Below are 17,728 nucleotides of genomic sequence, written 5' to 3' on the forward strand. Positions count from 1 at the left end.
TTTCGTATAGGTGATAGAATTGAGAATTCAGTTTGACATAATTATAAGCTGTATTATTGGTACCTACGGCACCCGCCAAGAGCGCCGATCATATATCCATAAATAAATAATTATCGCTATTCTAATGGTGGATAACTACACATAAAAGTTCTTTGCCCAGCAGTGGGGAAGTTATGTTTATAGTTTTGAAGTTAAATGTATTATTGTTGAAACGAATTATTGAATAAAATTCAATGTACGAGTATGGTAAACATTAATAAAATAATTGAAATAACTGTAATTAATACAGACAATAAACTTGAGTTTTAAATTAATTATGAAATCGTATTGGTAACTACCACCGCATCGCTGATTCGCTATCGGACCATGACAAATTGAAATTGTATTCAGTACATTTCCGTTTTACTTAAACGTCGTTTTCAAATAGGAGTATATTCACCAAACCATATTAATCAACGAAATTATACGTAAATATGAAACCAATGTTGGTATTTATTTTTATAATTAATTTGGCCAACTGTGTGCACTGATGTTTACGTAAAATTATTTGCTTTTTAAATATGTGGATCGTGGAAGCTAAGTAGTCCAACGTTGTTTAACTTATTTTAAGAGGCGTTTTAATAATCAAATGTATGGTAGTATTACTCGAAATGTTATATTATGGCATTTTTATTTTAATCCCTTCAAATGATCAAGGCCTTTGCCCAGCAGTGAGTTACAAAGCTGCTAAAGAAAGAAATTATCAAGACAATTATGTATTTGACGTGACTTATATCACTGCAAAAGAAAGTATTGTTCTACTGTAAAATGTATCAACAAAGTTTATGAGTCAAAAATTTCCATCAAAACTGCATCATAGGCTTAGAATTTCCCAACGCTAGTTAATTGTTAATTGCCAAAAAGCAAACTTTGGCTGAACTACGTCACGGCGAGCAAATAGCGGCTTTTGTTTCACCTTTTTATTTTAAAGCCCCAGATTCCGTCCTGATTTATAAATGCAATTAATCAGGCTGAAATATCAGACCAATTATCTCGTTGGATTTTAACTGGCGTTTTATTTACGCTCGTTTTTAGTGGTAGGCTATCTTGTGATAATCGAATCACGAGTTTTGGTTTTAAAGTTTTAAATGTTTAATATCGTTTTATACATAGACTATTATCGCAAATTATATTATCTGATAGAACAGGCGTGAAAATAAACTCTTTTATCACCCATTAATCTACCTGCCAGGAAAAAATCGTTCCACCGCTACCAGAGTTTTCATATGAAACCTGAATTAAGCTTTTACTACTTTAAAGTCGATTCTATATGGACAATTAATCAGTGCGCTAAACGTATTTTGTACAGTCATTCATTTCAGTTAGAAATTGAACTCAATCGAAGTCAAAACAATAGTATCGAGATGTCGTATTCGCGCTACTGTATGCTACTAAAGCTTCAAGATTCGATTCGATACGGTAATCGATTATAGCACAACTCGCGTGGAAAATCAAAACCTGTAGTGAACATGATGGACTGAAGACCGTGACGTTGCACGCATTGCGGTTGACATGGCTATTTGTTCCCACAATACCGGTGTTTATAATACACGGGACGGTGACGATACGACTTTACACTTAAGGTATTACAATTCAATTAGGACTTCTCTGTAAGTGTCGGTTATGTTTATGAGGAACGAACTTTGGAAAAATTGTAACAGCATACTCAATTTGAAAATAATATGAATTGACAAGGATTTCGTCAAAATAAATATACATTTAATTTGGAAAATTATTATTAATTTTAATGAATTTACTATTTAAATTCATTCGAAATAATTCCCACTGTTTTATGCGCACATAAGTTTTAAAATGTGTTAATTAATTCTATAATGGTGGCTGCTAGTCTATAATTGGTGTGGAGCATAATTTAGCAGCTTTTTATAATATTATACTTATCATGGGGGCTATCACGTATCTCAGTTGACAGCTATTTGAAAACCACTATGCTGTCCATTGTTTTCTCCCTTAGATTATAGTGATTAGTACATTACGTCAAAGCAACAATGTTCAGTACATTGCTGCTTTGATAGTGACCATAGATTTGACGTATACTAGCTGTCAACTGAGATACATGATAAGCCCGCATATCGCCCACACAGATTAGAACTTTACTAACGCTAATATATTCTGAATGAAATAAACAAATGCTTTTACCTTAATCTCCTTTTAGAAACATGGAAAGTTGATTAACAGCAAAGTTTAAAACGTCGCCCCCGCGTGCATTGTAAAAGTCCTCGCCGCTCACTTGCTCGGTTCAAAGGATCTTGTGTTACGGCTCCGTTGAATATCATCATTTTTCCTTGTTACACACAAGGTGGGTGTTCTCTTGTAAAGTTGCTGGGATTTCCCCTGATGGTGACAGATCATACATAGCATTACCGAGGAGCATAAAGAAATTCATATTGTTACGACTGTGAAACATTACAGTCTGGCGTCGTTACTCCGAGGGAGGTTTTATGTGCTTTTGAATTAAGTAGTTTATCATGCGAGGTTTAAAAGTAGTGTGAGATAACGGTGGGTAGAATGGAAGTGTCTCAAGTTTAGTTAGATATAAAATGTGGTTCTTAGTTTATTTTCTCTAGAATTTAGTTTAGGTAATTTTACGATTTGCTACATTTAAAATTGATATTCATAGTTCTTGACTTTGATCTTGACACGCCGCAGCGTCAAATGAAGTTAAACATAACTGTAGTGGCCAACGTGAGTTCCAAAGCACGGTCCTTCGAAGAAGTACATAGAATGGCAAACCACAGTAATCTTATGTGCAGCAAAATAATTCTGTTTGGAGTTCATTACAGTCAGTTCAAACAACAGTCAACGCAACGGTCCAGTGATCTTTTTGTAGTCAAAGCCAAACCACACCGAGAATTCCTTCATTATCTCTTCTTCAGTGCACCTCATTAACTTGACTCAATTAATCTAAGTTTATTCTACTGGGACATGTTGTAATGACATTTGTCTTCTTCCGAAAGTCAGTTGGTAAAGTGACTTTTTCGCAATATATTCCGTAAAAAACACAAAATACGGTACCTCTTTGCGTGTAGTTTTACATATTGATTCGGTGTAAGCCGAACAGTTTCGCGTTAAAATAGAAAAAAATGGAAGGCTTTATCCCTGTGTATCATACCATCCTAACCAAAAGTTGTGTACTGCAGATATTTCGTTTTTGGCCAGAAGCCTTCAGTTGGATATAGGCTTTTTGTATAGATACCGTTTAGTTGGTTTCATGTTGTTTGCTGGTCCGCTTGAAACTATTTTTGAACGTTGTTATTTTAACGTGTTATAAAAAACTTGCTTACACGGATAACGAAATTATTTTTAGATTATAAAATATACATGATTTAATTTATGTAATAACGCCTCACATCTTTCAAAATCAACCCATTGATGTCCAAATTGACCTGAGTTTGAACGCAAAGGTCAATTTTCACATTTAATATATTATTTGATTACTAAGCGTTGAAATAGGCAATAACAATTTGGGCTGCTTTCTAAGACGCCAATTCACTGGCAAAACGACGAGTGTTTCTTTAATTTGAATTTTGATAGAGTTCTAATGAAGCAACGTAACGAACTTACTAAGTTTTGCCAAGAAAATGAATGTTGTTATACTAATACAAGACCATCCCGCGGCTCCTATCCACGGAGAGTCGATATTCAAGCATTTGCCCTCGTTGTAAACTGATGGTTTTGGATTTACATTGACAGATTGCGATGACTTATTTTTTAGATTATTTCAGCTTTGAGACTTCGTGCCAATAAGCTACTTAATTGATATATGCTAATATATCACTTAAAATTATTGTAAACGATCATCTCGCATACTGGTAAAAATCCAAGTACCAAATATCTGAAATAAAAACAAAATGTACAGACATATCTACGTACAAGTTTAACAATAGTTCAAATGTATTTGTTCAGTTCTTGCCCTTGACAAATATTAATATTCTTGAGTTAATCGGGGGCGCTGCGTCAATTAAGCTGCTAACTGAGTTTGTCGTTTAGACTTGTTATCTTAGTTCTTCAGACGGTGCCAACTTATTTATTTAGAACTGTAAGCTTTGAATGTTTTACTAATTTCTATTTCAACTATTTCTCACTGCGATTCTGTTTATCATCACAGTTTCGACAAAATTAAACTTTATAATGAAAGATTTAAGTAAAGTTATTCGTGACAGAATGTTAACACTTATCTATGGTAGCAGCAAAGGTTATCGAAAATATACTAGCGTTAAGTCAGCATCATATTCACTTATGTACATTTTTTAAAATAAAACACAATATCAAAGTCAAACAGAAGAACCAGCTACAAAAGAACTGTAATAAAAATCATAATATTCAGTAAAAGGAAATGAGTTACATGAGCGTCCCTACTGCAAAGTAAACTTTCATTCAGTGTTTGTGACAGTTGAACACAAGTCAACGCAGATTTTAAAAGTTGTTGGGATACCCCGAAGGCTTGGCCAACAAGAAATATGAAGTTTTTATTGAATTTTATTTTACGCTGAAGATTCCAAACGAATGTAAAATAGTGTTTTGAAAGTTACTGTTCAATGGAGAGACATAAACTTTATTCTTTGGTCTGTAATATGAAGAAGTAATTCTTTTTTTCTATTATGATACCTAGGTAGTAGTAGTTAGTTAGATATTAAGTCGAAAAGGATACAAAACACGTTTGCCAAATCTTCTAAACAAAGCGAAATACCAGTGTATAATATCAAAAACCCAACATCATTTGCGTATTTATGTAAAATTCCATACAACAACACCACGCCTGATGTTTCTCATACAAAATTTTCGATTCGCATACAAATGAGCCGTTCAGACGATCACGGTATCCCGTCTAATCCGGCATCTTGAATATTCAAGTGGCAATTACCTTAATGGCGGATACCTAAAGCAACGGTGCATGTTATTTCATACGGAACACCTTTAGATAAGGATTAGTAACACAAGTTTTGTTGAAAGGTAAATTAAGTTGCGTGTTTACTTTTAATATTTATGAAAATTATATTGAAGGTGTTTTCTCGCGATAGCCATTTTCTAAAAGTTTTCGTTGTAAGTGGAGGCCTTTTACCAAGGTAAGGTAATAGTTTAAAAAATAAAGAAAATAATTTTCTTCTGTGTTTTGTACCTTATCCTATTATCAAAAGTATGTGCGAATTTCGCTTGTAGACTTGATTTCTGTTCAGTAAAAAACCTATTTTAACAAACATACAACATGAACAGAATAACAATTGTCGAATTCGAATCCATAGAAACTAAAAAATATCTGTTATATTTTATTCCTATTCTATTTTTCAGGTACACGAAATCAAACAATAATCCTTTATTTGGTTTCTATCTGTCCAATTATTGAAAACCCATTGGAGTAGAATTACAACATGAACTCCTAAAATAAAACTAAATTGTTACTCAGTAACTTGTTCAGTGACCTGTAAGGGGAGCTTCTGTTCAGATAAATCCGTTACAGGTACTGCAAATAAGACAATGTAGGATTCCCTGAAGTCTGAACTGCAACGCGATAACGAACTTTCGATACTATCGTGTCGCTTTCGTATCGAGTGTTTGATATTTGCATTTACTTAAACAATCGTTCGGTTGACTCACAGAGCAGATATTGAATGTTTCTTAAAACAGTAAACGTAGAGAATCTCAATAATTTTTTTGTACAACAAAGTCTAGTTTTTTATATATTTCTGTTCGAATGTGTCACGTATACAGCTATATTCGAAAGACAACCAGAAACCTACCTGTAGAAAAAAAGTATTATTATAAATTTTAATTAGGGAGTGTCATGGGAACTAATTTGGCAGCACATTTTAAATGTCAAACTTTCACAACGAGACTGCACCGACTGTACAGAATCGCGCAACAGTACCAATAGATTCCAACAATTTTGAAGTTTAAAAAAAACACAACATTTTTATTTACATCTTCGTAGCTCTTATTTTCGAAATCTTAAGTAAAAGTGAGAAGTCTTAAATGAAATGTATCTATCCAAAAATATTTTTTTTTTCAATAATGATTTTTTCTTGTAAACATTAGTCATTTACATGCCACTTTTTAACGTAGAATAATCTTAAATTTTAATTTCTAAGATGTTATCACGAGGATTGTCTATTAAATACGATACGCAACATTATAATTGCTCACCTCACTACTAGTTAATACTTGATAACTATTATAACATATCTTTTAGTTACAGAATAGATGACAACTACTCGCTACAAAAGTTCACAAGTGATTCATCATCGTCCTTTGGTCACATAGACAAACATCCATTCCAAAACTTCAAAAGACTGTATATAAAATACAGCAATATATAGATGGTGTAGCTAAAAACAAATAGTGTAAACACGATGAAAGCGCACGCTTCAATCAGGGTGACTCGTCGGTGATTGGACGCAATCGGACGCTTTGGCTACGGTGCCCTGTGCAAACAGCCTTTTTGGGACCTCCACCCTACTGTATACGTAATGTGTACTGCTGTATATGTCGCACGGATTGTTGTACTAGGAATTGAAAGTTTTGTGCTGGATTCTATTTTCTTTTATATTTGGATTTAACAGATATTTGTACGAAATATTTCCACGAAATTCTTAAAATAATACCGTGGCAGAATTAATTCCACCCTCGATTAAGATATCAACGTTATGTACTTTTCAAAATTGTATTTATATTGTCTCGTAACTAGTCCGAAATAAAAACTAGTTTTAAAAATGCAGTGCGACTCAAAATTGCTTTTGCTACGATTTTCCAAAAGCATTAGCTTTCAAGATAAATGAACAAATCATTTTGAATACAGGATTACGTTAAAGCGTCTTTATCGTAATTTATTTAAATATGTAAAACTAAGTCTCGCAAATTCCATTAATCTTAAACTTAGTACATTTCAACGCTATTTAACATATAAATCGGACTTAAAAATAGTAACAAAGCAAAGATTTAGAGATTATAGCTGTCCAACAGAAACCTAAAAGTGATTCATTTTCCTTTAAACTTTTGCAGCGTGAACACACACAATTTTATTTTAAAGAAAATAAGAAAAGTTTGCTCTACAAAACTTACGTATAAAATGATCAGTTAGATCTTCGTTTCAGTAAGTAATCTATATATTTTATAGTATTATATAAATTTATTGGTGTGGCAAACAGAAGAGATTTTTCGTGTCAAGTACTTAATTCTACTGAATGATTATATTTGCTACACTAGGGACCACAGTTCGATATTTCCTTGTTATTAATCATTTTTGTTTTATGTTGTCTTTTGTCCAATTACAGATATACGCATATATAATAATACACATATACTACATAGGCCGATTTTTTATATTGCGATCTCAGATGAAAGTTAACCGGTTTACTACTTCATCAAACATATAGATTATGAAATATAGCGTATCAATTTCCTTTAAAACTGCCACTTCCACTTTGTTACATACAATTTATTTGTTACCAAGTCACGCTCAAAAATTTCGTCTTCCTATTTTATCCTAGAAAGCGTCATGTTGTAGTCCGTCTGTTTAACATTAATTAAACACATGTGAGCTGAACATAGTCCCCGTGGTCTAGACGTGTAAGGTCAATATTGCAGTTCTAACTTTGTCACAAGCGTATCCATAGCAACAGGCAACATTAGAGATGGAACTTTTAGGTAAATAAAACAAGGGCAGTAGCAGAAGTTCTCTCAAACAGTACCGATCAAATTTCATTGGCTAACAGGTCGTCACAGACTAAAACTAAAATACAATCGGTAGCTACGAAATAATAATTAAAGGCCCACAATAAGTCTCTCACACTGGCTGTCGATAAGGTACTGTCACAATAGCTCAGGAAACAAAAACAAGAGGAGCAAAAGCCTTTGTTCGTCGCCAACAATAAGGTAAGTGAAAAAGCCTGAATTGACAGCAGGGACGAAGAAGAATTCACTGGATTTGTATGAGACAGTATGATGTCCATGTTATAGAAATCGATCAATGGCTGTTGATTTATTTTATCATAGACACTGCCATTTACATGTTAAATGAAACCAGAGTTGAATAGCGTCAGCTCAGTTACTATAGAAACTGCTAAACCAGGTTTGGCAGTAATTAACTACGGTGTTTATCTTCAGAACGATATTATTATAATACTCGGAGGAATAAAAACTCGAAGTAATAATCCTTAAAAAAGTTGAATGAACAAAAAATTTCCGCCGACCAAAATAACGCACACCATTTGAAATAAAACCAACAGACGAAATCGAACTAATCCCTCTCTCTTTATCTAAGCGATTGAAACGATCCAATTCAAAATTCGAAAGCAATCAGCCGCGTTCCTCAAACGGTAGTCGTTCAAGCGCAAAAACGCCCGGGGTATCCGTTCTCGTTCGGCGCTGGCCGGCGCGATCTTGTAATAACCAGCACGAATCGGCGCCGACCGGTAATATCTCGCTTCAACCAGTTTTGCTCGAATTAGCTAACGGTCGGGGTGGTAGCGAGCGTTGCGTGCCCCGACCTCTGGACCTGTGTGCATATGTAATTGATGTGCTTTTCCCTTCAATTTAACGCCGCACGTAAACGTTGAGCACTGAACGTATTTTAACATCGTTTTAGTGCGTGCTTTTAATCGTCCAATGAAAAAATATGAGCTGAAAACATAGTTCTATTCGTTAACAAGCTTGTTTAATAATAATGTTGTAATATAAAACGAAAGTCATTTTGATGTTAGATAAACTGCGGGTCTATTTTATTAAAATTCGTGATAGATGTTTATTATTTTATTGTTACGCGTTCAAGTTTAATCTGTTGTAATCACATAAATATAGTAAATGGCAATCGAAATTCCAGTAAAAACTTATTAACGTGTGAAACGGTAATCTGTACTCTGACCACTTTATAATAACTTTGTCCTAGAACTCAAGTTTTATTAAAATAACGTTTTTTTTTATCTGGGAATTGCCAGCTCATAGTAAAGCAGTCGTATAATTTTCTGAAAATAAACTTTATCATTAGTATCCGATCGTTAGATACTTTTCTCAGAACAATTAAAATTTACAAAAGCGTATCCATAAAACGACCTCCCCTAAAACGTTAATAACAAGTCACCAACAAAGTTGGAAAACAAAAACAATTCAAAATTATAATTGGGCGGTATCTGAATACCGATCTCAATTTCGATTCCCAATCTCGCGCCACCGCCGTATGCCCGTGAGATCCATTAAGGTAATTGATACACACGCCCAGTCAATTCAGCGATGGACCGTTACCCAGCATTACTTGGCGAGCAATCAAAAGTTAATTGCGGGTAGTTTTCGCCTCAAAAAAGGGTCTTCAGATCGTCTTACTGTAAACAATACTACGTTGTCCGTAGTGGTAATTTGAGGGTTGATGGGGAGTTAATTTGTTGACTGTTGATTGTTTGTAAACATTCCGTTGAATTAACTGTTTCACGACGTAGATCGAACGATCTATTAGGTATTCTTAGCAGTGATGACAGTTACATGATTTCTAGAATTATCATATTTAGCCGTTATAAATGCTTGGTATATAATAATCCCATACAGATCTATAAGGCCAAATCTGTACAAACTTTCACTGATATCATTTCAACTGAAGGAAATAAATATAATGACAGTGGCAAGTCAATATATTTATGAAAACTTAATTTATGTACATAAAAATATCGCCCTTTTTAAAAAAAAGAGTGACATGCACAATATAAATACACGCAATAAAGACAAACTTGTTATCCCAGTCACTAGGCTCCAAAAAATAAATAGATCCTTCAGAGGTCAGTGTGTGCGATTCTACAATAAAATCCCGAGTGAAATTCAAAATTTAAGTCTCAATAAATTTAAGTTATTAGTTAAAAGTAATTTATGTCGTAAGGGATATTATACTATTAAAGATTATTTGGATGATAACAAAGCTTGGGACTGTGCTGCTTCTACCAAGTCTATTTCAAAATAATGTATTACAATTTGATATTATGACATTGTTATTAATTATTATGACATTGTTATTAATTTGTTATATTTCATTATTATGACATTGTTATTAATTTGGAAATATTGACATTTAAAAAGAGCAAGCCGTGAGTTTCTTGCCGTTTCTTCTCACGAGCAACAGCTTTTCCGAAACGGAGGTAGATAAAAAATATTTTGACGATTTCAAATACTTGTTAAAGTTTATGAAATAAAGAATATTTGACTTTGACTTTGACTTTGAAGAAATAAACACCCGTCTTGCAAGCCACTCTACAATTGTAAAAGATATTGTTTCCTATCTTTGTTTTGCTGTTAATTGCAAAGTAACTAGTGCTACGCAGCTTTCAACAAAGCCAATTAGTTCAGTGTTGATTCTTGGTTTGTGTTCAGTAATATAAAATCATAAAAAATATAAATAGCTCCAATCCCTATTATGAAACCGTATTAATAACAAGTTATTTACTGTATTTTTTAAAAAACAGGTAGTACATACACTTTTTCCATACATAAGTTACTAGTTTCTGCGTATTATAGGTAGAGTTTGTCATAACCCTTTATTTTTTTAGGTGATTTTCATGCAAAATATAAGACTTCATAAAGCAACTGCAAATATATCCACGCCCTTTCAAGTACAATACCAGCTTGTATACAATATAAAACCGACAGTAATCATATCTAAACACCGTTATTAACGGCCTCCATTGTTTTTTTACAAATAAAAACAAAAAGATCCTACTGCTAAAGATGTGCTTTCATTGTTTCAAAGATTACGCTTTTCACTCACCTCTGTTAAGGGTCGGTTTTGTTGTTACGTTTTTGAGGATTATTAAAAAAATATTTAGATTAAAAAGCGATGTGTTTCTTTTATCTTATATAATTATCCTTTTAGAAATAGAGTGCGTTCAAAAATGTTTTTCGTCAATTATTTTTTAACTAAAAACTACTACCAACTAATTTCTCAGATTTTGCACACAACGATAGAACGTATTGGTAGTACTACTTATATTTATACATTTTGTGAGGCATAAGGTAATAAAGTGACGTACTAATTTTATACTAAAACCTTATGTCGATTCTGAAATAAAACCGTCCACGTGTCATTTCATATAGAGTCCTGTCAAATTATGGTTGAATGTATTGTCTCATGAAAAACACAAAGTAGCGTGTTTACTTTGCGTGATTTTGAAAATATGACGTTACACACGTTATATTTCTGAAAGCACGCATAGTTTTTTAGTGTGAACATGCAATATTGATAGTGATAGATACTTATTTGTTTTAGACTTCACGGTGTTGGATTGATGCTTTATCAACTTTTTTTAATGACATGTATGGTCTAATTGTCGAAATCATAACTATTAAGATGTATGTAAATTAGCTTTAGATACAGATTAGATACATATTACTAATTCTTTTGCCATACGGAAGAGTGTCGCATTTCCAAAATTCCAAGTGATATCTAACAGATATAAAACTTAAATTCTTTGTAAAAAAAACTTTTAATTGTAGTCGCAAAATAGGACTACCCTTTAAATAGATATAAACAGCGGAATCATCACGGAGCTATGAAGTTTGCGTATTAAATACGCCACCTTTAGCCCTAACAAAAGCGAAGGTCGAATAAAAAATCTTATCACAGTGACAATCACGTTGAGTAGGCAATCTCTTCGGATTGTCCGTGTAATATTGAAGAAGTTCAACTCTGTTCAAATATAATTTTGTGAAGAAATCTTAGACAGCATAAAATATTGCTTTGATAGGCCTGTCACTGAACCTACGTATTCTTTATTGAAATCGACTAGCCTAGTTTTAGCAACAATCGGTATTTTAAGTCTATATATTAGGTAGTATTTTCAGGCATTCGAGTACCTATTAAAGATTTAATATTCTTGTTTTATTTCATTTCGTTGGGTAATATTGGTACTTCATTATTTGGACAACTTATTGGCTTTGTGCCTCTTTCATAAAATAAAATATTATGTTATCTCACAGGGCAGGTAGAAAAAAGATTGCTTTATGACAATAATGACGATGGATTTATAATTTTGTCCGTATCCTTTAGGTAAACTTACACCTGCAACTACAAGAAAATCCGATTTGTGTTTACTACGTATAATTTTGTACGACTTTCTTTTATTACTACTTAATAAACTTTTATTTAGTTGCGTGTTTACGAGTGCGTGTGCATTTATTATGTACAAGGACCCTCTGGGACTATTCTGAGAAACTACGACAGTCTAGACGACGACAATATTTTCTTGTAAGCCATTAGGTTCAACTTATTCTTGGTGTCTCTCCGCGGAGTAGTATAAATAGTGGTACTAATAATATTTTATCTCCTCTACTACTATCTTCTAGTATTTAGAGTATAGAACTGTAGCTCGATTGTACTATTGACTACCGACAACCGGCTTGCTATCAAGAAATTTTACACGTAAGTTTGTTTATCACCTCTACGGGGCTACGTAAGATCTATTTTGGCAGTAAATTTAAAATATCAAACTCGATACTCGACTGTACAGACTATACAGAATTGCGCTATAGTAATAAAATCTGTTGACGATTGAATTGCTAAGCTACATTTTCTATGTATTCTAACAGAAATATCAGTATAATTAAATAATTTAGTTAGTGAATAAAGTAATGACATTGTTCCTAGCAGTATTTTGATTTTTACACGAATTGTTTATAGCTTATTATGTAGAACAAGGATATATATTATGTAGGACTTTTTTATTATCGACTTTGGTTTTTCAATCAACTAACACTAATTCAATCTTACAATGCTACCGCAATAAAGTCCACACGAAAATGCCTCAACTTCCACAAAACATTCCTATAAAAGCCTGTTTATTCCTTAACAGTGCAATCAAACCGTCGTCACCAACTGAAATAAATCTTATACAGTTGACTAAGGGTCTATTATGGTCTAGCATAGCCAATGAGTCATTTAAAGCAAGATTAATTGGACAGCTTGAAGCGATGTCGTCGAGTGCATAACTGCCGGCTTGCAGTCCGTCCTCACCGCGCTTGACAGCTTCGAACAAATCAAACGTACCGCTAAACGACCTCAACTGACTGCCTTCAGTGGCTAAGCGATTTATATTCTTCAGATGTTGGTGCTGTTCGCATGAAATGATTTAGTACATTCTATGTTTATGCTATACTAGTAGTTATCAAGCATGGTGGCGTTTCGTTGAGTAGGTATGTTATTTTTCTAAAGCAATCCTAAATTAAGTTTTTTTTTAGATGATAACTCGACATGTGCTAATACAATAAGTACGTATAAATCTAAATAGTGACTTGCACCTAGCTATAAATCCCAATCAAAAATATACTTATCTATAGCAACCCCTTTCTTTGTATCAATTATTGCCAATATATTTCCTCACAAACCAAAACATTAACGTCCAAATCACTCAAATACCTGAAAGGAAATTAGTGGATTGGATTTGGCCAACTTTGAGCGTGATTGAGTGTTTTCCTCTCATCCAGTGTGTATACAACGTAGATAGGTGTGTGTATATGGGTTTATGTTCAGAGCAAACGGGATGACACTCAAAGGGCGTCTACATAAAGGCAAACAGCTACGTCACACGAAGTCAGTGTTTATTTTGACTTTGAAAATTGTATGGCGATTTACTTAAAAAGAATAAGAGCGCTTGATATTTCGTTTATAACGCTGGCAGTTACTATGGTTAAAGTTAAGGGAGATAGAGCCACAGTTAGAGAATATAACAAACAATTACTATTTTACCGTTACCCAATAGTCAAATTGTTTCCAAGAGAAGGAATTATAAAGAAACAAACACCATTATTATTTGCTGATAAGCAAATTTATTCCAAGAAGTATTACACATATCTTAATAATTACGATATGTCAAGAAGTCTTTGAAAAATCACCGAAATTATATATTTTAGTACCAATTTAACTTAATTTTATAGATTTATGTGAAATTAATGCTAAAAGTACAGTGTAAATGATATTCTTGAATAGTAAACAATAATTAATATTTGCTACTAGTTTAATACAAAAAGTAACTAAAACATAATTGCAATATTTTTTTTTTTAAATGACCGCAGCATAACTTCATTCAGGGTTTATTCTGTAATACAATGTCGATTCCAAGAAATACACAACGTGATATTTCTCGAGTTTGAAATTTCAAACTATAGTTCACGATGCTGTCTCAAATCTGAAACGTCGAAACCAGGTTACTTAGTACTGAGAATTTATCTCAACGTGAGAAGGTAATTTGCTGAAGTCATCTTTGTAATCGAACTCCAAATACTTTAACAAATTTTGCTATCATTTTGATAGTAAGTCACTCGATAAAGCGCGTTTCTAAAAGAATGCAGAATTGTAAGTGTTCATTGAAATATCGAAGTTTTTAACTAGGCATCGTATAAATATTGTTTACTATTCAAGAATACATTATAAAAAACAAAAATATAGAATATTTTTGTACTTAGCAAATAAATATATTCAGTACAGTTAGTAACAGAAGCAAAAATATTTTAAAATCATATATTGAACCCATTCATTGATATACTGGTTTTTTGTCAGATATTTAATAAAGGATTTGAAATACATATATTTATTTTTTATTTTATTTAAATACAACTGTTACTCTATGTACTGGAGGTAACATATTATCTTTAAACAATTAAACGTGCAACATTTTTGACTACGTACAAAATAATAAAGTCGCAACGAAACGAGCGGAGTTGATTAACATTCAATATTTTTTCTTATGTATTATATTCCTTCACATACAAGTATAATACTATATACAATACACAAAAAATTCTAAAGTATTTTATTAGGGTTGTTTAATTTAACCCTAGAGCCGACAACATATTCATATTTACACTTACATATAAATATAATTATGAATGTAATTCATAATTTAGAGAATTATAAATTTCATAGCATCACAGTGAATTCATTTATTTAACTTTATTAATAGTATTTTCAAAGTTAATTTAATTTATTAACTTAATAGCTAATTACATTCAAAATGTGATGTAAGTATACACAAAGATATATAACGTAGATATGTTTGTTAACATTTTACAGGTTAAATTAGTATTACTGTTTTTGTCTTAAAACCAAAAAGAATATACAACTCAGAATATGATTTTATTTTTGTCTACTTAAACAACACTGTATAATATGTTGATACAAAATAATATTATTTACAAGTAAAAAACATTACAGAATTCAGAACGAAAAGTATTCCGCATTTGGTCGTGTCAACAGAAAAAAATATTAAGCCCTGTGTCTCTTTACCGATATTTACATTCAGTTGCTGTGTCGTGAATGTCTGGCCCAACATTTGCAGAGGCGGGAAACTTCCGCAAGAAAATATGGTTAGGCATTCTATTGGGTGCCGGATAGCTCTGTATAAACATGAGGATTTATGTTTACTGACTACCCAATATGGTACGCTAGTGCGAAGCTAATAATAAAACTCATTATTTAACTAATTCTAATAAACTATATAAACGTCAAGGGAAATATAAAAATGTTATCATAAATTTTAATGCATACAATAACATTTGTAATTATATTTTAAACTCATTATTGCGGTCTGTTACCAACTTAAAATTTCATTATTGTCTACGCTCTCAAACTATTAAGAAGATTAACATTTTCTACAAATTAATACAAACATCATATCCGTAAACAATAAGTATATTTTCATTTTACCAACATTTTAAACTTTATTGTATCTTTATAATAACATCATTGAGCCAGTTTCCGAAGTTATAAATATATTTACATTTATAAATTTTAACGTAATTATACAAATGATTACTTTTACACTTCTGATAAAAAATTCCGAGTAATAAGATTTTACCATTATTAAAAATCGACTTCAAAACGATTAACACATTAGTGCAACAACGATTTCCAATCCATATTGTGAGTGTGTTGATGTCATTTTTACACATAAAACAGCCACTGACAATGAAATCATGAAATGACAAATCTACGTCCAAAACCAATTTAAATACTCAGGGTTTGTAGTAGATATAAGAAATTGAATTGAAACTGCTCGTAATTTAAGAAGGGCACTTAGTATTAGGAAAACTTAAATAATAAACATGACCTATGCGGGTAGAGCCTTAAGATTTTGTCTTCAACCGCTTAAGAAATGTTTTGTTTAAGTATTATATTTACAGCGATTTAATTCAGAAAGGCAATGTATCAATACATTTTTGTAGACAAATTGTTTTTTGTATGTACTCGATTTTAAGCATTTTTATTGCCTGCTTGATTTAATAAATTATTTAGGTTTGAAATGATTGTCGTTGCTCTATTTTATCCGTTTACCTTAAGCAAAACATGTCCCAGACGCTTGATATTCTTAGGGTATAATATATTGTAAAATTTACAGTGTATACATTCGGTTCTTTTATAAATAATCTATCATAGAATAGTGCCAGTTTTCAGAACATACCACTTACTTTATACATAATTTAGACAGACGATATATCTCTTTTTGAAAGTGAATATTGACTAAAAACAAACATTTTATCTAATTTACATTAAACACCTCGGTACCAAAGAGAACATGTCTTAAACAGTCTTTTTTAATTTACTTCGATGTATACATATAAAAATATATACATATAGAATCATATATTACGATACAAATATAAGAAGTTAGATATCCAAAAAATTATAGAAGGTAAGCACACTGTATAAATAAAAAATATATAAATACCTGCTAGTTCAGTTGAAATTCGAATACAGAGGTTGAATGTCTTTACCAGGACAAAAATATACCTAGTGTGCGGTCGTTTTGGCTGAGGCTGAATTCTCGCTCGTGATTTGTGGATGTAATAAGAGCCGAGACACTGAAAATCCTCGTAAAAGCCATGAGAATGCAACAGGACCATTCTTATATTTCATGCCGTAAGGTTTAAGCACAACGGTATATAACTTGCCGCTGCAGAACTGCCGCCTGCCTGCTTTTATCTCCATATAGAAGTAGTTATAATATTTTCACTTTAATAGAAAAATCTAAACGATAAGATTTTGCATAAAAGTAAGCAGTTTTCATAATAAAAATATCCTAAAGAATTACAAAAAGTGTTCATAATTTTTAGAATAAAAGCCATCCCATACCCGAAACATACCTAAGCCGTATCACAGACCTAATCCTAGATAGTAAAAAAATATTCTAGAAAATAAATGCTCAACATGTTCCCGTTGGTGTCGAGAGTACTAATAGTAATCAGCCTAGACACAGCTTTCTCTCGCGTTCGCTAAGAGAGGAGTTCGAGTTGTCACTACTTCTCTCCGTCGTGAGAAAGTGCCGCTTGTCACACTCCGACGATCATCTGCTAATGTTCCGATGCTCTGTTTGGAAAAAAGTTTTTGCTATAAGACAAACCATCACACAATAAATGCATTGATTATTAAAAATAATGTCAATGAAAAATGTTTGTCACATTTTTGTTCAAAAATATAAATAAACTAAAAATGCAAGCATCTGAATTCACCGTTTAAGTTTCAAACATGACTCAATGAATGAAGTGGTGCATAAGATTATTCATTCGTTCCTAATATTATCGACACTACACAATAATACCGATATTTTAAACTACATACTTATCCCGCATTTCAAATCGCAAGCATAGAATACATAGTATGTATAAAACCAATAAATAGTCTGTTTAATTTGTTTGTATTTCGGTAAACAAA

General features: G+C 32.3%; 1 protein-coding gene across 2 annotated transcripts in view; it reads right to left on the bottom strand.

Moving 5' to 3' along the window:
* Positions 1 to 13,861: 13,861 nt before the first annotated feature.
* The window catches only part of LOC142973969 (kin of IRRE-like protein 2), a 142,073-nt gene continuing 138,206 nt past the window's right edge, over positions 13,862 to 17,728 (bottom strand). For both annotated transcript variants that reach the window (XM_076116018.1, XM_076116016.1), the window contains exon 17: positions 13,862 to 17,383. In XM_076116018.1, coding sequence (XP_075972133.1) covers positions 17,264 to 17,383 — 120 coding nt within the window. In that variant the 3' untranslated portion in view covers positions 13,862 to 17,263. The remainder of the gene's footprint in view (positions 17,384 to 17,728) is intronic.

This window comes from Anticarsia gemmatalis, chromosome 7 (genome assembly GCF_050436995.1).
Source record: "Anticarsia gemmatalis isolate Benzon Research Colony breed Stoneville strain chromosome 7, ilAntGemm2 primary, whole genome shotgun sequence".
Taxonomy (NCBI): Eukaryota; Metazoa; Arthropoda; class Insecta; order Lepidoptera; family Erebidae; genus Anticarsia; species Anticarsia gemmatalis.